The sequence below is a fragment of the Dreissena polymorpha genome, chromosome 11 (assembly GCF_020536995.1).
Source record: "Dreissena polymorpha isolate Duluth1 chromosome 11, UMN_Dpol_1.0, whole genome shotgun sequence".
Taxonomy (NCBI): Eukaryota; Metazoa; Mollusca; class Bivalvia; order Myida; family Dreissenidae; genus Dreissena; species Dreissena polymorpha.
In genome coordinates this window covers 24951517-24976597 of record NC_068365.1, presented here as the reverse complement: position 1 = coordinate 24976597, position 25081 = coordinate 24951517, and the positions used below count along the sequence as shown (strand labels likewise).

The window sequence follows — 25081 nt, the reverse complement described above, 5'->3', positions numbered from 1 at the left end:
TATTATTTTGTGCTTTTTGCAGAGACTGGACGATTTGACTCGCTGTTTGGTTCTTGCAATCGGGGTCTGCTATCATGCCTGTTTGAAAACACGACGTGCGTATAGAGAAACCGTAGCAGCTGAGTTTATACAACCATGCCTATTGCCAAATGGGGCTGACCAAATATTGCAAGAAATAGAATGGTAATTTTAAATATGCAATAATGGTTGTTAACATGGTAACATTAAGTGCATGGTATAGCGGTTATAGCAAGAACAGTAATGTCCATGATTGTTTTTTTGAAAGTAATTCAATCCCTATGTAAGTATAATAAGAGATGTTGACTTACAAACAGTGCATTTTGTTTAATCAATATTAAAGAATGAAAATCACAATTGAAATATGAATATTAAAATTGAAACAATATTTTCCCTTCAACTTGTTTGGTAAATACATTAAAAAAAATCTGTGCTATTCATTTTATTCAAGTTGCCAAGAGGTATTTCTGGACAATGTGAAACTTGACAATAATATTGCCCGCAATACAGCGTTGAAAGAGAACGTCTTCATGATGGTGGTTTGCATTGAATTAAGGATACCACTGTTTCTTGTTGGGAAACCTGGAAGTTCAAAGTCCCTCGCGAAAATAATTGTTGCTGATGAGATGCAGGGTAACAGCGCCCGACACCAGTTGTTTAAACATCTTAAACAGGTATGTTCAAATATATGTTGTTAAATAATGAGTATCTCTGCTAAGAGTTACAACACCGAACTTAATTGTGTTCATAAATACCTCGATCATCATATCAAGTGTTGATTTCTTTGATTTTAGGTTCAGATGGTCTCTTTTCAATGCAGTCCGTTATCCACACCAGATGGCATTGTTGGAACCTTCCGACAATGTGCAGAGTTTCAGAAAGATAAGGACCTAGATACGTTTGTATCTGCTGTTGTTCTGGATGAGGTCGGACTGGCGGAAGACAGCCCACGCATGCCACTGAAGGTTTACCAATAAGCTGACCTTTTTAAGGGAACAATTCTACTCGCCCTGCACATCAACCACGGCATAGGGGCTACGTTTTAGTTTCTAACTAAGCTAGTTTCTTAGGATTGGTTATAGGGTTTTCATTTACACCTTAACAATTATTCTCAAAAGTTTGGTTGCGCTTGTGCCTTCATACTCCTAGCAAATTGCATTCAGTACTATAAGAGCAGTGTAAAGTTTTTGAAAGCCTTTTTAAGACAAACCATTTATTTACTTTTTGAAACTAAACCCAACTTTGCTAACTTCAGTTAAATATTTTTCAACTTATGGGATCTCTGAAATGGTGCAAGTCATATAAGCAGGTTAAACATGTTTTTGTAACTGAAGTTATCATTTATTTTCGCAATATCAAATGGAGAATCCTTGTGTCATCACCTAACCTGGGATTGCCTTTCGAGTTGGTTGGTATTTTGTGTGAACAAATGTTTCCGCTTAAAAGTTCGAGAACATTTTTATAAATTGTTATAATGCTAAATAGATAAATACTTAACATTCAGACAAAGCTTGTGATAGCATATTGGGTAGATTGGGTCAATGTAATGTTACTGTTAAATAAACATTGTAAATACATGGTTTTTATTTTATAACTTGAGTATATATTTAGCTATTGTAATGACAAAAACATAGATACCTTATAACCAGTCCTTAATTTGCGTTTCATATTTAGTTATAAGGTCAATGTCTCAAATGTTAAATTAAGAAAAAGGTGTTCTTATGACTATCTCCAGAGAAAAAAGCTGTTGAAATAAAACGTCTTAAACCACAGCTTTATATCCAGCAATTAATTTCCATGTCATATAAAGGTCTTGGGTTTATGTCATATATCAGTATGTAATATACTCACTCAGTTCTGCTAAAGACTTAAAAGAAATTCATAAAAATACTTTGATGACTAATTTAGGTTGGTTGCTCGATAATGTTTTGCAAATTTGACGAATACTCAAAACCTCCACTTGGTTGAATTAATAGCATGTGTTAATACTATACAAACAGTTTGTTTTAGAAAAAAGGCTGGATTGTCCAACACAGAGTAAAGAAGTCGAGAATACTTTTCTCAGACAGCTCTTTTTTTACTATGTTCATTTTTTGTATATTTAAATAAATCAATGCTTTTTATAGTTTATATTCTTTGTACAGTAATTTCATCAGTCATGTTCATGAACACGTTTATTACAACTTTTCTTTATATAATGTTAATTGTTGTGAGATTAATAGTTTTGCAATTAAATAGCATTCATTTTTTTTTATTTTACCTCAAATAGACATTGCACCCACTTCTGGAAGATGGATGCCAAGGTGATGAAACACCGGAACGTTTCAAGAAAGTTAGTTGAAAGAATAATTAAAGATAAACAAATATTTCTGAACTTAAAGAACCACTCAGTACTGGCGTGATTGTTGGTACCACGTTGGCCCTTAAATATAGATTATCTTTCTTAATGGAATAAATATGTATTACCGAATGTTTAACACAATTATTCTAACTAAACTACTCATGAAAAAAATTATCTGCTTAGTAATCATATTAAAGAGTTGTGATATAATATTGCAGGTTGCTTTTATCGGTATCTCCAATTGGGCTTTGGATCCCGCCAAGATGAACAGAGGAATCTTGGTGCAGCGGGAGGTGCCAGATCTGGAGGAATTGATCACAAGCGCAAAGTAAGTCACGAATGTCGCTTATACAACGACAAATGTGACTCAGTCTTATGTATAGTTCTGCCCCTTGCGATTTGTTTCAAATATTAAAGTACATTGCGTATTCACACTTTAAGGTTCTGTATTCATGGAATATGTTCAATTAACATGTTATGTTTTGAAAAGATTGTTATAGTTTAAATGGAAATTATATCTACACACTGTTCCAGATTTTGTGGATAACTACATGCAGTACTAGAAAACTGTAATTTCTAACTAATGACAAACTGCAAAAACCAACACAGCTGAAATAAAGAAAACATAATTTCACAAAAGACACACAATCAGAAATTTACAAATTTAATTATTATGTGGTAGTTAATGAACCGTTGTTTTTGTGCCGTAATATTACTCTATGAAAGATTTTTTTGTATTATTTTAGAGGCATTTGTCAAACAACTGAAGATGTTGAATCATTTTTGGATCCTTTCATTGAACCGTTGTCAAGAGCATATCTGGAGGTATTCCAAAGGGCATCTGACAGGATGCGTGAGTTTTATGGACTCCGAGATTTTTACAGGTATTACACTTTGTTTCAAATGTTGCTACAATATTTCTTAATTATTAGTATGTTATCAAGTTATTCACCATATTTGATAATATATTGTTTATTTCACAAATAATTATTTTTTCTTTAACAAGTTTGGTGAAAATGGTTTATGGCTTTGTGGCCAATAACAAAAGAAAGCCGACATGGTTGGAAATGCTGCATGCAATCAAGAGGAACTTTGGAGGGTTAGATCTTGTGGACCCTGAAGCATGCTTCAAACAACACCTGCAAACTGTCATCTCGTGTGAAAGAATCACAGATGTATGTTGTAAATTACATACACGTTTTTTCCCTAAGTTACAATAACAACGTGTTCAAGTATTGTTTCTGTGTTGAAAATGATCTATTGTTCCTTATACATATATTACATGGTGATTGGGTGGGTTGTATCACAGGAGTTTATTAAATACTGTTGTTGGAATACGATGTCACACAATACATGAATGTGATACAACTTACGAGAATAGTAATTTATTTAATATTCAATTTATGATATGCCTACTTACAATAGAAAGAAATTGGAAAAATGATTGGAAACAGGATTTTAATTGAAATAAAAATAGTTATACAAAAGAAAAATTAATAACATTTTATGCAATTATGCACATGAATACTTCGTGTCACGTAAACAATCTAGTTTCTCTTTCTGTGTCTAAAAATGGAATGGGTATTCCAAATGTTGCACAGAACGATATTTGTGATACATCACCTTTAAATGTAGTCTTATGATCCAGCCATTGAATATGTGAAATATGGAATTTTATCAAGATTATTTTATTTTTATGCGGAAATATCGTATTTTGTAAGTAATAAGTAAGAAAAATTACAAGTGCATGCTTGTTAGTACTTTTTATTTAGTTCTTAATGGAATGGTGCTAAAATACTGCTGTGTGTCTTCATTCAATTATTTTGAACAACATTACATGCATGCATACTTCATAAGTATTATATTATTTTACAAGGTCACTGATGTCACTAAAAGGTTATGTCTATAAATGGTTCATGTTTTTCCAATTTTACTCTTGTAAAGCTAACCAGTTACTCCCTAGTGTTGCATTTAAACCCATTCGGCAATTGCCAGTTGACTTTATTTTACAGGAATACTTGTACGTGTCTTTCATGCAGATTTTCAAGATTTGATTTCATAACAACATATGTCACCTGCCAAAGTCCTTATTGTCTTGTAAAACCTTTTCTTTTACATAACTATTGCAGACTGCTTTGACATAGTGGGTTTAAAAATGTCATTGTGACACTTTGTAGACATTTGCAATTTTGCATGTACATTATCGATCTAATGCAAGTCTTTTTCAACTGTAGGCTAACGGTCTGAATACTCTCTTTTTCAGCCCAAACAGGATGGCCCTGATTGTAGTGCCAAAGGACTGATTGAAGCTTGTCTTTTTGATTCATTAAAATCACAAGGGTACAGTTACATTTTTTTCATATAACATCTTTCGAATATTTGCAGATGAAAAGTTAATAATATACATATCAAACATTTTGTTATTTAAATATTTCACAAGTATGTTGTTGTTTTTAAGAACTGTTGAGATCATTTTATCTCCTGCGCCTTACACGAAACATGTTTGCATGAAATTGTGCTATGTATTGTTTTTAAGGGAAAGTCGGTATTTGCTGCTATTGACTGATAATTATGGAGCATTATCGATGATCCAGCAACAAATCTTATCCAAGAGAAGTGAGATTAGGCCAATCACCATTTTTGGTAGCAGTTTCCCAAGTGACCAGGAATACACACAGGTACACGTTGTCCAGTTTATTAGTAAACCTTGCTGTGAAACACACCGTGTTTTATATCGCTACATATTAGATAAAATATTTATATTCTTTAAAATCCTTTGAAAATGTTAATAAGCTCATTGATAAAACTGTGTCATTGTTATTAGAAGCAAAATATTACAGGTTTGCCGCAACATAAACAAGATCAAGGTCTGCATGGAGACAGGAAACACTGTCGTGTTGTTGAACTTGGAGAATCTGTACGAGAGTCTGTATGACGCAATGAATCAATACTATGTGGAGTTTGGAGGGGACAGATTCGTGGATCTTGGCCTTGGAACACACAGAGTTAAATGTCCAGTTCACAAAAAATTCAGGCATAGATGTTTTATGTATCATTAATTTAAAACATTTGTTATTTTTTATTTGATTATTTACGATTTTCCTTATATATTGAGATTGTTATTTCTTATCACGACTATACTACTCACCGAAATGTCGGTGTCTGCTTAATGCTCTGGTTAAGATTAACTTACAACACTTTATATCACTGTTTCTGCTACAGGTATCACATTTTTGTTTGTGTCCAACAACTTCTATCTCTAGCTGACATGTCGCACCAGCATGGTGTTACACTGCTGAAATATATATATTAATTTTTCTTTCAATAACTTCACTTAGGTTAGAGATATGCTTAAATGTTGTGTGTATGTATGTTATATTCGGATCATATAACGATTGCATCTGGGGCGAGTGTGATCAAGTTTAATAGTTTTTTAAAAATAATTATAGTTTTTGCTCTATACCTTGCGTTTGGATAAAGGTATTATGCTGTATTGTTATGTAGGTAGCTTAAATGCAGACCATTCTTGCAAAGTTAATACAATTCAGCTAAATTAATTGATAAAAAAATAATAATTTCTTGACATTTTCACATTTCTTGTTTTAATTTTTATTTGTTCATCTTTAAGTTAACAAATACTAAATAACTACTACAGATTATCAACTTACAATATGTATGTGTGGTCATTATATTAGGTGAATATAAAAACGAATTTTATACTATCAAAGCAGATGATAAGTCAGGCAAGACCTTGAGACAGCTTTTGTTGTTGTTTGGTAACACTCCTCAATTGGCTTGATTTGTAGGATTAACATGGTTCAATTCATTTATGATTTAGTGAGACTCACACTTGCAGGTTAACCATGTGTTATATCTATTCACTATATTTATGTGAGTAAAGTTGTTCAGTTATTAGTTCGAGGGTCGAGCATAAAACTTTTGTAAATGATGAGAAATTACATCAGTTTTATTCTTACCTTCGAACATTTGATTTACTGTTTTGTGACCACCAAACTGGAATGATGGTAAGATGTAATTCAACAGATTGATCGTCGTTGCCGAGAAACATACCGTGTACAAAAAGTTCCCAATCCCACTCATCAATCGACTGGAGAAACATTTCCTCACAGTGAATACAATTCTGGATGACCGACAGCTAATCCTTGCTAAGAAACTGCAGGGCTGGGCAGAAGCATTTGTAGCTGAACCCGATAGTTTTATTTACAGGTATTTACATGGTTTCTTCATGTAAAAGCTATTTAATTTACCAGTTGCTGCAGACAGGCAAGGATTGAGTTGCTGAATCATGGTTTAATTTAAATCTCCCTATTTAATGTTCAGTTAAATGGATTGTTTTTGTTATAGTCATGCAAATAGGAGACAGATGCAGGTCGGAGAAATTTTCATTGGATTTCACGAAGACACCTGTTCTGCTATTGTGATGGATGTTTGTGAAAAACATGCGGACAACATGGATTCACTTTCCGATGAACAGGTGATCAAATGTAGACAATAAGAAACAACTGGTTATTAACTGATTATTAGCGAAATAATTGAGAGCATGAAGAGCATTGTCACTTGTTAAAACCTATGTGCTTATTGGCTTCAGATAGTAGTGTCATGTATTTTTGATAAATGGTTGATTTGTAGCCAACAAGCTTACTGACCACTGATACAATTATTTAGTTATCTTCAGTAATAAAATATATAAAACTATATTTGCAGTACATTATTTATATTTAGATTTATTTAATTTTCACTTGCACTATCGCATATGATTTTATCACTATTTTTCATGATATAACATCATTATCCCAAACAAATAAAAATAACCTCCTTACACATTAAAGGTTCTTGAAGAAGCAAAGAAGATCCTGCTGTGGTGTGCCACACCCGAATCCATTTATCGTGAAAACAAACTGTACAGTACCGAGCGTGAAAACATGAAAAGGCATTACAATGTGGACCAGGTTCATGTCAGCGCCATTGGGTACTTACACCATATGATTGAGGCTAAAAAAAGCCCCCAGCTATTTACACAGGTTTGATACTTAATTGTTTTAAAGTAATGATATGAAAGTTAGTGATAACAGCAATATTGAAATATACTCGCATCACAATTCTGTCTTTAAAATATTCTTAACAATCTTGTACTTGTTGATAGCAAAATAGAGCATTTTATTTCAACATGTACAATTTTTTTGTTTTTCTAGATAACGTGTCATTCTAAATTGTTGGCTGCAAATCACGAGAAAGATATCATCAACGCCATCTCCTCTCTGCAACGCGTTGAAATTCTATCATTGTCCTCGTTTGATACAGAGCAGCAGTTTAGTAATCGAGTCCAGTAAGTTAATACCCATACCACCATAAAGGTGACATTTCTTTCATGCAATAGACTATGAAATAAGGTAAATTATCTTGATTAAGTGTCATGTAATTATGTTTTTAGGCAACATTTTGTGTTCAATCAGAATCAGCCTAGCCTGCTGATTATACAGTGTGATTCTGGAGATACGAAATCTGACTTGATAGCATGTGGGCGGCACTGTGTGATGGATGAGTTTGAAAAAGTACGGGACGTTTTGGAGTCTCCCTCTCATATTGCAATCATTGTTCAACTGCCGAGAAAAGCTGGCGGATGCTTCACGGGATTCCAGGTTGGAAACATTTTTAAAACATATTAATTATAAGAATTTATTTTATTTATCTGTCGTTCGTTATTTCTTAAAAATTAACATTGTTTCTAAGCCACATTCATTTCAAAATCCTCATGAAATTGGTCAGAACAATTGTCAGATGATTCTGAAAGTGTTTCACTTGGGGTCAAAAACTGTCAATGGGGTAAAATAAAGATAAACGCTCTAGAAGTCACATTTGTGTATGATCATCATAAATGTGTTCTTAGTATATCTCAGCTGAGTTCCAAAACGGGTTAATTCCGTTAAAAAAGATGATCGCCAGAGGACGGAGTATTTGTCCTTATATTGCTTTAGGGACAATTGGTGCACACTCTGTAATTTTTCTATCATCATTAAACTTACTCAGAACATTTGCTTTATTGATGTCTTATTTGAGGGCAAAAATTGTTCCGGTCTGTTGAAAATATGACTGCCAGGGAGCGGGTCACTTTTCATCGTATTGCTATGGTGGAAGATTGTGAATACTTGTCACATTTTTGGTACACTTTTCCGTCATGAATTTTGCTCAAGTTTGACAATTGTTTGGATACGTTAAAAAGCGTGTCTACTAGAGAGCATGACATTTTTCTTTATATGGTTATGTTTAAACCTTGTGAACTAGAAGTCACTTTCATGTACAATCTTCATAAGTATTTGTTTTATTAATATATCAACCAACTTTGAAAGTGGTTTTCATCCGTTTAAAAACACAGCTGCCAGGGGGCTTGGTAGTTTTTGTATGGCTATAGTTAAAACATGTAAACTCAAGAAGTCACTTTTTTAGACCAATCACAATGAAACTCTTTCAGAACATTATATTCTTATAATATTTGAGCCGAGTTTTAAACTATTCTTGCCCGATGGAAAACATGGCTGCCAGTGGCTGGGGCAGTATTCCTAATATGGCTGTTTTGAGACCTTGTGGACACTAGAATTCTCATGTTTTACTCAGTCATGAAACTTGCTCAGAATTCTTACATGGTCAGAACAATTTAGGAACTTTAGGTCTCAAGTAAACGCTTTAGGGCATCGGGCCCTCATGCTTCAAACATTGTTAATTTAGTGGTGAGATTAAACTATGGCCTCATTTTTTATGCTTGTACAATTCTTCGTTAAGTTTTATGAATAGACATTTGCTTAACAAGTGTTTCGTTAAGTTAATGAATCGTTTATTTGCGTTTTAGTGTGGTGAATGGCATTCGGTTCATATTGACGATCTGTACCCTGAAGATACCACCCTTCCAAGAATCAATGAAATCCAAGACAAAGCTGTCAGTGAACTGTTTTACAGACAAAGTCGTGCGGAGAAATATGGGTAATATTACAGTCAGTGCATGTTTAGGACAATATAAAGAAGTGAAACTCCAGCTGCTGGAGCAGTATTGCATTCTCATTATAAACAATTAGTTGGTCATTTATATAAGGCAAGTGACCAATTGCCAAAATACTAACTAGTGTCCTACCAGTGTATCCAAAAAAATTGGATTTGTATATAAAATATACTGGTATAATTAACATTATCCTTAATTGTGTCACGGCATCATTTTTGGGTATGTATCACTCCCGAAGAAAATGTTTAAAATTGTCCTTTATGCCAGTTGTGTACTGAATTGTATAATCGAAAGATAATTTCCACACAGTATCTTACATTGAATTTATTTATATTTGAAATGCAAATATGATAAACAATAGCAGGAATAATTTTATCATTTTTGCATGACGAGTGGAAAATAATTCTCAACGTTAGTCAATAATTCTGCCAAACTGGAACCTGAATACAAATTGCGCATGTTGATACCATCTGTCAAGTCCTTTTACCATGTTATTTCGAGACCAAATTTATCACCGAAATTCTCTGTATAATATTACCTACAAAGTAATTTGTTTAACAGAAGACGGTATTTCGCTACATTTATAGTGAGGTAATGCAGACTGAGCGTGGCGATGAAAATTTAGACGGGGAATCCACACGACAGGCTATGGGCGTTGACCAAGAACCTAATGCTGAATTTGAAATGCACGAGGGTCAAATAAAAAACATATTGGGACTCATTACGAAATGTGTTCAGCCTGCTCTTGCAATGGTTAAAAATCCAGAACATTTTTACGAAAGGGAAACAAAACGTGTAGATATTGTATTGACCTTCCTGAGAACCACTGCTGAAACACGCGCAGGTGAGTATTAATGTGTGCTTTCTAGTCATGTGTATATTTGATTGTTTGTTATTGTAAGGCAAGAAGGTTCTTACAAAACATAGTAACAATTGCTTCACATTGTTATGCCCCACTTGCCCAGAGGGGGGGGGGGCAAATAGATTTTTGTCCGCCCGGCGGCCTTAAAGACTGTAAAATTGTCATCATGTGGATTTGCCTCCTTCCGTATTTTCATTCCCATGTTTTCGCCTTATGCCCCCCTGTTATAAAAACAAATTTAATGTATTCTCACCGGTGTAATACACCAGGTGAGCAAACAGGTTTGCCTTTTGACCGTCGTGCGAAGTCTATCATGTGTCGTAAGTCGGACATAAATTGTTAACTCAAACCACATCGCCTAAACCGCATGGCAGACTTAAACGGTTGACCCTCTCTCGAAGTTGTTCAAATAGTTCCTGTCAGCTGCATAATATTGGATGTTGAGAGCTAAAAATAGATTTTAAACATTAAAACTACACAAACGCAAACCGCTTGGGTAGGGGGCATAATATTTGGTGTGTAATATCGTCTAGTGGTCATCTACTCCACTACAAATGTTTTAAAATCATGTCCCTGGGATGTTAACTAACCAGACTGTATTGGTCATATGATTTACATAGAGTTACACAGTAAATAACTGTAAAACAACTCTCTGAAGAGTAAGTGGTTAAGTATTTTGTGTGTAATATCGTCTTGTGGTATTCTACCTTGTTTGTTGAAATCATGCGCCTAGCCACGACCCAGAGTTGTCATGATCCATATAGACTTATCATGGTATATTAATTTTAAACATCGTTCTCTCTGAAAACATTAGTCCCGGAGCTTTGATAATTGCTATGTTACATCAGATAGAGGTTGTTTACAAAGTTTATTCATATTATTCCCCTTAGGTCGAAACTTCTACGCCGAGTACGCCCCAGTGGTAACATAAATTATATAGATGTTTTGGGTAAATAACAAAAACAATCTTTGAGACGGTACTGGTAAAGGCTTTACTATTTTGTGTGTAACATCTGAGGTCCTCTACAAAGTTTATTTCAATCATGTCCCAGGTGTCAAACTAGCCACACCCCTGGGGAAAAAATATTTGTTTAAGGCTTGTTTAATCAATCACTTAAAACATCTCCGAAACATCATTGGTCAGAGATTTTATATTTGGTTTGTAATATTGTCTTGTGGTCCTTTAGGCCAACATTTTTTAATAAATTGATTTACGGGATTTTTTTTTATAAAAATAGGGTCGGGGGTCGAAATAAAAATAAAAGAAAAAGAAATCACAAAGTCGACAAAAACAATAAAAATAAAAGTTTAAACTTGTCAATTTATTTTTATTTTTATAAGCCAACTTTTTACGTTACTTTTTAACTATATATCTTATTTATGAAAACAGTTATTCACTAGACGCAATAGAAATAGTGTTATTAATGCATTTTTCAAGAACATGTTTTTTTTTTATCTTAATTCTTGTGGAATGTCTTCATTGTCTGCATTGAATACAAAATTGTAAATTAAAACATTATTAAAAGAAATCACTCAGTGTTTGTTTTGTATCAATCAAGTGTAATCTAGCACTTTTTAGCTCCACTATTATATGAAATATATATACTGGAACTATCCTTCTCACCCCGGCCTCGGCGTAAGCGTGCAAATGTTAAAGTTTGCGTACTACCCCAAATATTTCCTATGTCCTTTGACATATTGCTTTTATATATTGCATACTTGTTTACCAACATGACCCCAACCTATAAAAAAGAGCAGACCACTGTTCCAAGCATTTTGACATAATTATTGCCCCTTTTATACTTAGAATATGCATATTATTGATAAATCTATGTTAAAGTTTGCTACTAACCTAAATATTTCCTATGTTCCTTGACATATTGCTTTTATATGTTGCATACTTGTTTACCAACATGATCCCAATCTATAAACAAGAGCAGACCACTGTGTCAAGCATTTTGACAGAATTATTGCCCCTTTTATACTTAGAATATGCATATTATTGATAAATCTATGTTAATGTTTGCGTACTACCCCAAATATTTCCTTTGTCCCTTGACATACTGCGTTCATATTTTTCATAATTGTTTACCAACATGACCCCAACCTATAAAGAAGAGCAGACAACTGTATTAAGCATTTTGACAGAATTATTGCCCCTTTTATACTTAGATAATTGAACATTTTGCTTGCATTGCCATAACTTCTTTATCTATGATCAGATTTTATTAATAATTTGACAAAACAACACTTACCTGAAAACCACAATGGATTCAACTCAAACAATAAGCCCACCCCCATTTTTTAAAAATTTGTTTTCCTCTTTTAATTTTTGAAAGATCATCTAATAAATGACCACACCCCACATTATACCCCCTTTCAACCCCCCCTACCCTCCCCTCCCCCCCCCCCCCATTTTTTTCTCCTTTTTTAAATTTTGAAACATCATCTAATAAATGACCACACCCCACATTATACCCCCTTTCAACCCCCTCTACCCTCCCCTCCCCCCCCCCCCATTTTTTTCCTTTTTTTTAATTTTTGAAACATCGTCTAATAAATGACCACACCCCACATTATACCCCCTCTGACCCTCCCCCCCCCTACCACCCCCGAATTTTTTTTATTTCTCCTTTTTTTATCTTTGAAAGATCATCTAATAAATTATTGAATATGAAAAATTTCCCCATAATGGCTTACGTTATACTGACAAGCTCTCGAATAGTCGAGCGCGCTGTCCTCTAACAGCTCGTGTTTGTTTTATTGTTTAATATCATGCTTAATAAACCTTTCTTGAGTAGAAATCTACGTTGGATACTAGTAACATTCATGAAAATAAGAGTCCATCACAAGACAACTTTTAACTGTCAAATTGAAAAGAACCTAAAATGGCATTTACATAAACGCAACAGTAGAACACTATAATTATGAATGTTTTTGACCAGACTGTTATAATCCGAGGAACGCTTAACAGTATAACACCATATTTATGTTTTTCCCAGGAGGGCAAAGGGGCATGGCGTTTTACTTTCAAAAAGGGCATTTTAACGCGCAGTTTATGCAAAAAATGGCAAAAAACGTTCTCTGGATACCTGGTTTTGAGAGAAACATTTAATAACAGTAGAGGCAGTTGTGGGAAAAACATAAAAATATAAACAAGCACATTTAATTGTAATTGATGTTTTTAACTAACTATATTTAATATTATTATATTTATCTTGCTTTGTCTTCCATTGAAGTTTCAGTAAACTGTTGAGCATGACAAACATAATAAAGCAATATATGCTTATGAATCTGATTATAAACAGATTCACTAACATATAAATGAAACCATGTTTTCCTTATCCAATTGTTTAACGATAATCAGATGTTTTAACTTTGCGAGCAAACTGAATGCAAACATTCGTTTCCGTTACATATATCCACTGAGTAGATTACTAATAAATATGTTGTCGGCATCGAAAACGTTTTTAGAATCGTTCGTTATCACATGTTTTAATTTCCATTTCAGTAATCTCTTCTAAATGTATGATCTCCGTTGTTTATTTGATCGATATTTGCCATTTTTGCCGAGAGTCACAATTTATTTTCTGTATTGACCGCCATCTTGTTAAAAAATGATCTAATCGACAGGTGCGCATCTCTACGTAAAACTGTATAATATGCCCATCTAATACGCGATTCGCATTTAATTCAATATTCTTAATGTTTGACTTGACCATGTTATTTGCGACAATTTCTATTTTCAAATAATGCCGCGGACGCTGTTCATTATTATTGTTGTCAACCCAAACTTTCGAGCACGCCATTTTGCATGTCCAAACAAAGCTTTTACATAAACATAAATACGATTGGTTTAATCTATTTTAAACAGCCAATGAAATTTGCCGATAGTAAAAATACGGATCCGAATTGCGAATATAAATTTTGATTTTTGTCGTCGACAGTTTTATTTTTTCACGCGGGACTTAAACACTGTCGGCGGAATTTATGAAAATAAAATTGCCGATAGATACTTTTATTTTTTATTTCATTTTGACATAAAATACGGTCGGCGCTCCCGTAAATCAATTTATTAAAAAGGTTGGCCTTACAGACTTTTACAAAGTTTGCCACACGTAAGTGGTCTCATGATGCATATAGACTTTTATCACATGCAATACCCTGTTTCCCATGTAATATAACCATTACGAATATTTTTATCTTATACATGTGTAATATACTTTTAAGCGTTTTCATAGGCTTATTTTCGTTCAATTGACCAATCGTATTTTGTTATTTTGCTGAAAGGACGTTGCAACGTCAAATGACGTCACGAAATGTAAAAACAATCGCGGTTTTAACATTATGTTTGCGTTAATATTTATTTCATTTGCTCATTTAAAAGCATGTGATAAAAAGATCTGACACTCGTTGTCAATTCATACCATATTTTATTAAACTCGTCCAGGAAATTCGTTAGTAAGCTCGCCAAAGGCTCGCTTACTTACAAAATTCCTGACCTCGTTTTATAAAATATGGTATGATATGACAACTCTTGCCAGATCCTATATATAGTAAATTCCTTAAAATATTCCTCTCTGAAACCTCAAGAGTCAAGAGTTTAATATTTGGTGTATAATATTGTAAATTGGCCCTCAACTAAGTGTGTCTGATCCATATCTCTGGGGTCAAAATTGGCCACCTCCAGGGGTCACATATTTTAAGTACACTTTAGAAATTGAAATAAGTGTGAAAATCTTCTTTAAAACAACACGACCAAGAGCTGCAATAATTGGCATGCAACATCATGTAGTGGTTCTCTACTAAGTTTGTTCAAATTATGCGGTGAAAATGTTCCCTTATGGAGATGTTTTATGTTAAATTATATAGCAAAATAACTTAAAACACTGGACGTCAGAGGTATTTCCGTTTATTTATACAAAAATGCAAAAGATGCCATTTTCCCTCTTTGACTTGAACAATCTAAATTGAATCTTCATCAAACATTATGGAAATGATGTTTGACATAAAATTGAGGTTAAGTACGATAACAACCTAAATCTTACCAGGCGTTTCAGAGCTATTGCCCTTGATTTGTACAAAAATGCAAAATTCGTCATTACGGCTCTCTGGGTGCTACAGTTTTTATCAACTCATCAATTTTCCTGGAAATGTTTGTTGACATGAAATGGAAGCCAAATTTAACCTGCCACCCCTGCCCCCCAGGCTTTAAAATGTATAGCCTGTACACAAAAAATGTTGAATTTTCTGTTTCAACTCATTCTTTTTAAAGGGCCCTTTTCACAGAATTTAGCATGTATTGAGGTTTGTCATTAAATGCTTTATATTGATAAATGTAAACATAAGATCTAAAAAGCTGCAGTAAAAAAAACAAGAATAAAATTGAAGAACGAAAAAAAGTAACCCTCAACTGGGCTCGAACCACTTACTTCTGGAGCAAAAGTCTAACATTAGACCACTCGGCCATCCGTGCTAACACGATGAGTGATGTATTTGATACTTTATATAAGCAATCTTCATAGTGTTACGAATATAACGACAGAACTCTCCAAATTATTCAATCGTTTTGCGTTGCAACGCTTTATAATTTTCAGGTTTTTAAATCGTCAAAAAATGCATAAAATGGATATTTTAGAGCATGGTAAATGTTCAGTATTACTGCTTCCTCATAAATAGCATAACTACAACGGAAATTTGAGAATCTGAATCTTTAAATCTTATCTGAACTGTCCACATATGGGGTCCATTTTTTACGTCGGTCGTTTATTTCTGTCCATTGACCTTGCTGGTATGTGACATCAGAGTGCGGTCCTCTACAGAGATTTTCCAAATTATTTTTGAAACTGACCACGTCCTATTAAACACCTGAGCGAAGAAGGACCTTATTAGCCCTCTTGTTTAACTTGTGTCGGTTGTAACTCAAAGAAGTATTTCTGCAAGAGGGCTGAGACATACATGTATTGACCAGTATGTGAACTTCTGCACAACTATGTTTTGCTTCTGAAAGTTTGCCATTCTTGGAGTGATGGTCTTTTTTTATTTACTTTTTTTAAAACTTGTGCCATGCAAAGTGTACACTCTTGCTGCTAGAGGGATAGAACTTTACAAACATATTAACCATTTTGACCATGACAAGAGTTCTGACGCTTTAACATTTTGTATATTGTATATTGGTTAAGAATTTTGTGACATTAGTGGAGTTTCGAGACAACATATTTACCATTGTGTGAACTTTGGCAAGTCTAATTTTTTTGACATTGTAACATAGTTATGGCTATTTTAGCATTTTTTTTAAATGTGTACGTTATTCATAAAGTGATGCTGCTTGCGCGATGAAACTTTATACACATATTAATATTAAACATTCATAAGTGGAGTTTTGAGACAGGGATGGAGTGTGGAGGCATCCTTTTCTTACTGACACTTTTCTATTTAACTGTGCGATGTTCACCATATAGATTAACCCTGTATTGGCAATTTTTTTTACAAACAGATGGAAAGGTTAACTTTTGTAATTCATGTAAAATGTTAGGTAAATGCAATAGTTTTACACTCAACCATCTGAATTGCCTTTTAGGGCTATAAAGTGTATACTGATGTGCAATGCATGTAGCCGTTCCTGAGCCGTATGAGTGAATGTATAATTACTATTTATATGCCAGTTGCATGTACTAATTGCTTACAATTTTGCATTGCTCATCCATGCTTTCTTCCCATTGCCATAATTTATTAATATACCTCTACGCCTTTGTCACATGCTGTTCTAAGCAAAATTACCATAATTTCAAGTCAGGGACATTTATATGACACATTTATTGTTACTGAAAATAGACAATGAGGGATTTATAACTGGAATAATCCAATGGCTTGGCACGTTGCTGAAAGAAAAAGAAAAAGATGTTACATGGTACCTAGCGAAGCAGTGGATCACCAGAGATGCAGCTGCCATTGATAACATCAACAAAAATGGGACATTTCGGTTCGTATCAAAATTATTTTGATCATAAGTCTTCATATATCTCGAAGAATGCGTAAGTGTACAAGTAGTGAAATTACATTCCATAAAGTCTGAAAGTTTTATAGGCAATACATTACCTGTAATTTAAACAAATGCTTTCATTTATACTATTTCAGACGGTCCTGTTATCAAACGATCGTATCTAAAGTGAAGCCAGTGCTAGCTGGAATATTTGCATTACTAGACACAAATAGAAACCTGGATATGGTTGTATGTGATCTCACATGGAAAAGGGATTTTTGGCTCAAATGTCTGAACCATATAGATTTTCTTCAGATGAAGGTATGTCTTTTCCTATTATCATGCATTATTGATTGTAGATGTTTATAACACAAATTTGACAACACCTACATTTTGCATAGAGTTATTGTAACGATTGAGATACATAAATGAAATTTTCAGACAATACTTTTGTTATTAAATCTGTTTAAATGTTTGTTTTCAAGTATGAAGCACCTAAACTAATCAGTGCATGTATTTCTGTAATGTGTGTTTTATATGAACATTGTATTTTATGCAATTACAACATTGCACAACCATTAATTATTGATAAAGCTGTATAAATCTTTTTTTTTTGCTTTCTTTGGGTAAATTTTAAATTGAAAGATAATGTTCCCTTTTTTCTGTTTATGCAGTACTCGGACTTGCAGTCGCCAAAGCGTAAAAGTGAGCTTGGAGAAATGATAGTGCCTTGTACAGGATTTGAAGGACACCAATTCAAACTGAGATTTCCATTCTCATGGTTGATACTCGAGACAGTCGAAACCTTGTTTAGTGACCTTGTGTTTAAAGGAGATGGTAAATTATCTTTGTTTTTTTGCTCAACCAAAAATGAAGTGCTTATTGAGAGCTTTTGTGATAGCCTTTTGTCTGTCTGTTGGGTGTTGTCAACATGTTTGTATCCAAATCTTCATGATCTAGAACATCTGTCCATCTGCCATTACATTTTAAGAAACAATAATACATTTTACTCAGGTTTAGAAACTGGACATCTTCTTTATAGATTTGCTTCATTATTCAGCTATGTATTGTAATGCTTGATAAATAAATCATTATTTAAATAGAAGTGTCTAACATGTAATAAAAAAACAACTGCTTATTGGTGACTGTCATGATGTTTATTAGGAACTGATCGACTAGAGAGATGTACCTTAGGATTAAGGTCTTGTTCTGCTGGTCACATGATTTCGGAGCTTCAAGTTGTATTGTGTGCCAATCAGGACTTGGAATTGCGGAACAGTTCCAACCCAACCCTTCATGAAGTGATGGAAGACTACATTCACGACGTTGTACAAACTGTATACAACGCTGAAAGAGAAACAGAACTAAATGTAATTCAGAAATTTTTGTCAGTTGGTTTATATTCGTTGTTTGTGGTATTGTATAAGGAACTTAACAGATCAGAAAAATGTCTCTTGTACTGCAACATAAACCATATAAATGTATGCTCAACACATTTGTAGTTATTCATAATTTAACTGAAATCTTAACAAAGTCTACAGGATATAGGCTTAGCATCAGCAAGGAACTTACTGTCTTTACATTGTTGTGTTTTACACTGGTACATTTTGTGTTAAGTTGTTAGCTCACTTGAGCATTAAGTGCTTCTCTTTAAAATCAAAAGTTTCAGGGGCTTCATCATAGGAGTGCAACATTGTCTATAGGTCCTTTACAAATTGTTCAAATCATGTATTCAAAACTCACCACGCCCGAGGGGATTTATGATTTATATAGACTCCAAGACTCAATGGTGTAATATTTGGGATGTAGCATCATTTAGTGGTCTTCTTTAAAGAGTGTTCAGTAAATCACGTACGTAATCTCTGAAACCGCGAGGCTCAGAGGTTTGATATTTGGTATGGAAGGAGCATTAATGATCATCTAGCGATCTTTCGCAAAGATTGTTAAGATCAAGCTTTGGGGTCAAAACAGAGCAAATCACAGGGGTCACAAAATTATATAAACTCATATAAATAGGGTTGCGTAATATATATAGTTAAATTAAAAATATCTAGGAAACAAAATCAAAAACGCAGGCAGATGTAATGTTTGCATGTAACATGATACAGTGGTCCTCTCATAAGCTTTGTTTAGTTCATACCCTTGGGTTTAAAATAGGCCTTGCTTGTTCGACAAATCCAGTTATTTTACCTGTGGAATTTTACAGATTGTGTGCAAAATGCTGATGTTCAAAACTCTCAGCATTTGTGAATCAAACGGTGCAACAACTGATCTTATAAGTTACATTGTAAGCGCCCGATTTGCCTTCGAGGAGCTGTCGTGCATACTCTCATATTTCCGAAGCGTGAACCACATCTGGCCAGATTGCAGTGCAAAGATAGAAGAAATACAACAATCCAATCCTGACCATATAATGTTCAAAGAACACAAGTTTGTATGTAGTTCATATCCATTTTACACCGATATTAGTGGAAATCTGTTATTTGGAGCTCTATTGTTTCGAAAGCCAAAAGCTTATTGAAACACTTTTGCGTCTTTTCCTGGGACCAAACAGTACTTTTACCTTAACAGGAAATATTGAGTACGCACCCAAAGTGGCGATTGAACCTGTGACCACCTAATTGCTAGGCGGACACCATCTACACTACCCCACCGTCAGTTGAATGACACTGTGTAGTGCCATGCTTTAATGCAGTTGGATTATTTGATTATTTAAAATTATTGATTTTGCAGACATTCGCTATGTTGTGCCTTCTTATTGAGGACCTCAATCCTTCACCGAAAGATTTGGATGACAAAAGCGAACAACGCAAATGTCTTGAAAGAGTGTATCTATATCGACCAGTTGTAGAAACGATCCTCCAACTTCGAGGCGAGGGTGCATTTTTTGACAATCACAGTTTTGCATCTGTGAAAAGAGCAAAGTAAGTTGCTTAGAATGTGTGTATAACGTTTGAAAAACCACACTTATTAAATATTCAAAATTTGAATCCAATATGACATCTCAGATCTGTCTATAGACAAAGAACATATTTATCATTGAAAATCAGCCCAGTAACATTGCATAAAGACGACTTGAACGCGAGTTCAGCATTACAAAGTTCATGTCATATGACCTTGTGTTAAATTCCTGAGAATAAGAACTCAAAATTGTTTTGAGTGTTTCTTAAATAATTATCACATCACCAATTCATAAATTAAGGTGCATGTGGAGTCGAGTGTTAGTGATGAAGTTATTCCTGGAAAACGTTTGCAAGAAAGAGACCAAAGACAACATAACAATCAAGCACTGTAGACCTTTGTGGGTGGTATGTAGACTCTGTTTATCAATTAAAAAAAATATGTACATAAGGTTAAATGGTTATGTTTTTTTTAATTTTCTTGAGTGACAATAGTATACGTGTTTATTGGTTCAATGCAACACAATTCAAGATGGCAAATACATAATGATCAATCTTTATGCATGATCACATGCATTCTTTGTTTTTCTCCCTCTATGTTTTATGTGCGCTCATTCTTTTTCTTGGAGAAAGCATTATATTACTGTTTAGGTTATATATATAGATTAAAATTGACTGTATACACTGACACATGGCTTTAATGTAATAACACTGAGCTTTAACTCTCAATGTCAAACAGGTATATTTGTGATACTTCAATGTTTGTTTCAGCTTCTTGGTGATGAAACAGACTTTAAAGAATCAAGATCTTTTATGGCTATGGAAAAGTTCCTTAAAATGTGTAACAAGACTGCTGTGAAAGACAGTATTGGGTAAGTCGTTACATCTGTTAAGTATTGCCTCACTAGTTATTTTAGACACTAATTTGAAATGCATCAAATAGTTAACGTCTATTACAACGATAAATGCAATTATGCTCAGTTGTATGTAAACTAGATGCATGATATTTAATGTAAACTGTATTTATGCTTAGCAATCATATAAAGCCTGAAGAAATGATTATGCAAATCTTATAACTCTTTAGTTATTTATGTAAAGGTTACTCCCATGTGTTTACAGGTCTGAAGTAAGATGTAGCCGCTGCGAAGAATTACTGCAGAGTGCACCCATCTCGGTGCCTTGTACAGCCAGACACATTATTTGTCATACATGCTGTGGTGAAATGAAAGCTCTTCTCGAACGTAAATGCCCAGATTGTAACGAGGAATTTGAAGACCACTGGAACCCTGTTGTTGACGAAAATAGAAAGTAAATTTTCATTGCAATATTGATTACTATTGTCTTTTTTGATACAAGTGGTATACAAATATTGTGGGTTCAAACAATAAAAACAGACCAGAAAATGAAATATTATAATAAAATTGAAAAAAAATGTTTATTAATATGTATATCATATACTTGAAAAGATTAGAAATATAATGACATTGGAAAAAACAAGTTGGTCATCTTTTTAAAGCACGGATTATGTAAGCATATGATTCATAAGTTGCATTATCACCTTCTACCTTAACTTCAGTGTGAACATACTATTTTATAAAGTGTTTCTGAAATATGTATTGTAAAATGCAATAAGTCAATACGAACTTATTTTGAGTCTTATTTTTAAAAATCTTTTTTAAAGAACTTAGGCAGATGTAATATGTATTGAGGTATGCTTTTTTTCTGTGAGTTATTGCAATGCAATTAAACTAGATTGCTCAGATGATTAGTTACATGTTTTATTATTGAACCCACACTGTGGGTTACTGGTTGTAAAAAGTATGTTAGGGTTAGAGCATTGCTCATCATGTGACCTGGCTAAGGCAATTAAAAGGCTCAATAAAAAGATTTTCTTTTCGTCAGGATTGGCAATGAGAAGCTGGAGAAATACCAGCAGCGGTGTAACACATTCTTTTTGGAGGTGGTTTCTCAACTGTGCTTTGCTGATGAAGAGCCACCATCGGAAGAAGTACTTAGCAAGCTTCTTAGCTATGTAACTTGTACTTCCAAGGTCGGAAAACGGTACACAAAGAACATGAATATATTTGACACTGGTGTTGATCCAAATCCTGTCTTCAGATCATTCCTGCTGCAGTTGATGATGAAGTCGAGGTAACCACGTGTTCTTTGTGCGTTTTCTGTTTTTAGTATAGTCCTGTTACAAACGTGGGTAGCATTTGATACATTCGTTAAATACTAAAATAATTGAGGGATTGTGCTCTTTTATGAACTGGTGATTTGCCCAGTCAACTTTAAGAAGACTAACTGAATGTGTGCGGAATAATGATGAAGGTTTGAACTTAATTAACCTTAAGGGGTGTTGCGGCAGTTTATTTTACCGATGATATATTTATAGCAACACCGATGATGCTATTATCACAACTCAGTATTTTTGTTATAAGTATCATCAGAAATGACCGAGTAGGTTCATAATACAATTATCAGTGGTTCGATCCCAGGCGGGGTTACCTTTTTTTTAACTTTTTTTCTTTCTTTAATTTCATTCTTGTTTTATACTGAAGCTCTTTAGTCCTGTTGTTTACATTTATCAATTTAAAGCATTTAAACACAAACTTCAAAACATGCCGACATGTAAGTTATTAATGATTAAGGTCGAGTTTGATACCGTATGGTATTATGTTTGTGATTAAATATTGTTTTTTAGTAATGTATTTTGGTAAGCTGTTGTGATCCCAGTTAAGATTGTAAACAATTACTAATGTTTATTCATATTTCTAACAATCTATGTACCGGTACATGGGTTTTGCCTTATTGCTGTATTTTATGAAATTTTACGTCTAGACGGTAGGGATAATTAAAACAAAAAATCTCTGTTAAAGTGCGGTGACCCCCTATTTGTGTTTGTGTTTTATGATGACAATACGTAGATGAACATATTTGAGCAGTTTCGCAGAATTCTATTCGACAGAAAAAAATAAATTTCATTTATGTGGTTACAAAAGTAAAAAAATGCTTTTTTGGGTGACATAAAAATTATAAAAAATAAATTTCTTAAAATGTAACGTGTGTACTCCAATTTATTGGTAGTGTGTGGTTTAATTTAATGGTGTATGATGTATCTTAGCCTATATATTATCTACATGTTGCCAATTGCATAGGTTATTAATTATTTTTACGCAATTATAGATTTTTCAGTTTTATTGAAAAAGTACATGCTATATAATGGTGAATAAAATCAAAACAAGGCCGGTTACCCTATGTTTTTATTTCATTTTTCATATAGTATTTGTATATATCTTAAATATAAATTATGTACAAAATCTATTCGATGGAAAAAAATAGCAAAACGGCAGCAACACCCCTTAACATATTTGGAAAATTTTGAAACATTAATGTTTGCATCAGTTAAGAAGGAAGAAAAATTAAATCGGTTAATTTGTATTTCATTTTTAATATTTAGTTTATTGACAGTGTTAACAGACATTACGACTGTTTCATATAATTAGAATCAAAAGCTTCATAATGCATCCTGAAATGTTTTGTTTCATAACCTTACATGTGGTAGCATTATGTTTAAGGCATTCCTTTTTTACAATTAAATGGCAGAATGACTATGAACACGAGATGTTATTCAATATAAAATAGTTATTACCATCACATGTATAATCCTCATACAACCCCAGCCTTTGTTGATCCATGTATTAGACTAGTCACTGCAATTGTGCATTGCAGAAATGAGAAATACGTTTCCAAATATCTAAGCCAGTACATTGAAGAGACCAATTTGGGTGTGGACGTCAGCACCAGAGAGATGATAGACATGTATTTGCTCATCATACACTGTTGGGAGGTATTATAACACAACAAATGCGCACACAATAATTTTATGTATAAGTTATGACACAAGCTTTAAAAAAATATTTTTGATAAAGCGATACGAACTTTAATGTTGACTACATTTTACACTTGTTTCAACGGTAAAAGTTTACGTAGCAAAATTTAATATTGCATCGTTATTGGTGACAAAGCACTCTTACAGAATCCCAGTTATGTTAAAACAATTCATTTACAGGATTCTAAGTAAAGAATGTTTATATGGATAACGAAGTTATTGTGCAACTCTTAATTATGTCATTGCAAGTCGAAAATGTAAAGGGCTTTAAAAATAATACAATTATTAATTGGAGTTTAATATATTTTCAGGATACACAATTCCATTCTTTGGAGCAAAGTGGAGAATCGAAATCGCTGATTGTTTGCCATTCTCTGGAAAGCGCTGTCAGAGTAATGAACAACCCCGCAGAACTAACTGACCTATTGTCAGCTATTGCATCAACAAGAGCTTGTTTAGAAGTAGCAGCACAGTGCCTCGTTAGATGCTTATCACATGGTGCTAGCATTCAAACATTATCACCCTACGATCGGAAAATAATACAAGCTGCTAAATTGCTGTGTGAAAATGCACTAACAAATTGGCCAAAGTAAGTCATAGTGTACGCTTACTTATACTTCTAGGTAGAAATTAAGAGTGCTTCATTTAGAAACTAAAATCTAAACCCATGCAGTTTGCAAATTTAAACATTTATTAAAAAATTCCATTCTATACATTGTCAACCACTTACCATACGAAACTGTGTTAGGCTAAAATGTAAGTTTATAAATATCCCATTGATTCATGCTATGTCCAGAATATTATTATGTCCGACAAGATATCAAACAGAAAGATTAGACACTCAAAAATAAAGTGTATTTGTTATATATGGCTATTGTGAGGTTATTTTTCATGCATTTACAAAGATGTGTGATTTCTACTTACGTTTATTCTGTCATGCAGTTGTTATTGTTGCAGGGTTTACTTGGTGAAGCTGTTGTGTCGACGGTATGGTATAGATGTGTATCAGAGGTTGTCAAGGTCAGCGGTATCCATCTTTAAATGGCTGGCTATTGAAGGCACTGAACAACAGGT

The 25081-nt window shown here is 33.7% G+C and overlaps 1 protein-coding gene across 10 annotated transcripts in view; it reads left to right on the top strand.

Moving 5' to 3' along the window:
- Positions 1 to 25081, top strand: part of LOC127851335 (E3 ubiquitin-protein ligase RNF213-like) — a 173717-nt gene that overhangs the window by 138399 nt on the left and 10237 nt on the right. For all 10 annotated transcript variants that reach the window (XM_052385048.1, XM_052385053.1, XM_052385050.1 and 7 more), the window contains 30 exons: positions 23 to 183; positions 470 to 692; positions 813 to 983; positions 2288 to 2350; positions 2578 to 2687; positions 3106 to 3243; positions 3366 to 3534; positions 4623 to 4699; positions 4896 to 5037; positions 5200 to 5393; positions 6404 to 6586; positions 6725 to 6854; positions 7210 to 7401; positions 7573 to 7706; positions 7812 to 8019; positions 9225 to 9355; positions 9959 to 10215; positions 17068 to 17215; positions 17371 to 17536; positions 17890 to 18052; positions 18380 to 18585; positions 19422 to 19649; positions 19949 to 20139; positions 20418 to 20523; positions 20887 to 20987; positions 21235 to 21423; positions 22018 to 22266; positions 23848 to 23965; positions 24319 to 24596; positions 24965 to 25079. In XM_052385048.1, the coding sequence (XP_052241008.1) occupies positions 23 to 183; positions 470 to 692; positions 813 to 983; positions 2288 to 2350; positions 2578 to 2687; positions 3106 to 3243; positions 3366 to 3534; positions 4623 to 4699; positions 4896 to 5037; positions 5200 to 5393; positions 6404 to 6586; positions 6725 to 6854; positions 7210 to 7401; positions 7573 to 7706; positions 7812 to 8019; positions 9225 to 9355; positions 9959 to 10215; positions 17068 to 17215; positions 17371 to 17536; positions 17890 to 18052; positions 18380 to 18585; positions 19422 to 19649; positions 19949 to 20139; positions 20418 to 20523; positions 20887 to 20987; positions 21235 to 21423; positions 22018 to 22266; positions 23848 to 23965; positions 24319 to 24596; positions 24965 to 25079 (4941 nt within the window). The remainder of the gene's footprint in view (positions 1 to 22; positions 184 to 469; positions 693 to 812; positions 984 to 2287; positions 2351 to 2577; positions 2688 to 3105; positions 3244 to 3365; positions 3535 to 4622; positions 4700 to 4895; positions 5038 to 5199; positions 5394 to 6403; positions 6587 to 6724; positions 6855 to 7209; positions 7402 to 7572; positions 7707 to 7811; positions 8020 to 9224; positions 9356 to 9958; positions 10216 to 17067; positions 17216 to 17370; positions 17537 to 17889; positions 18053 to 18379; positions 18586 to 19421; positions 19650 to 19948; positions 20140 to 20417; positions 20524 to 20886; positions 20988 to 21234; positions 21424 to 22017; positions 22267 to 23847; positions 23966 to 24318; positions 24597 to 24964; positions 25080 to 25081) is intronic.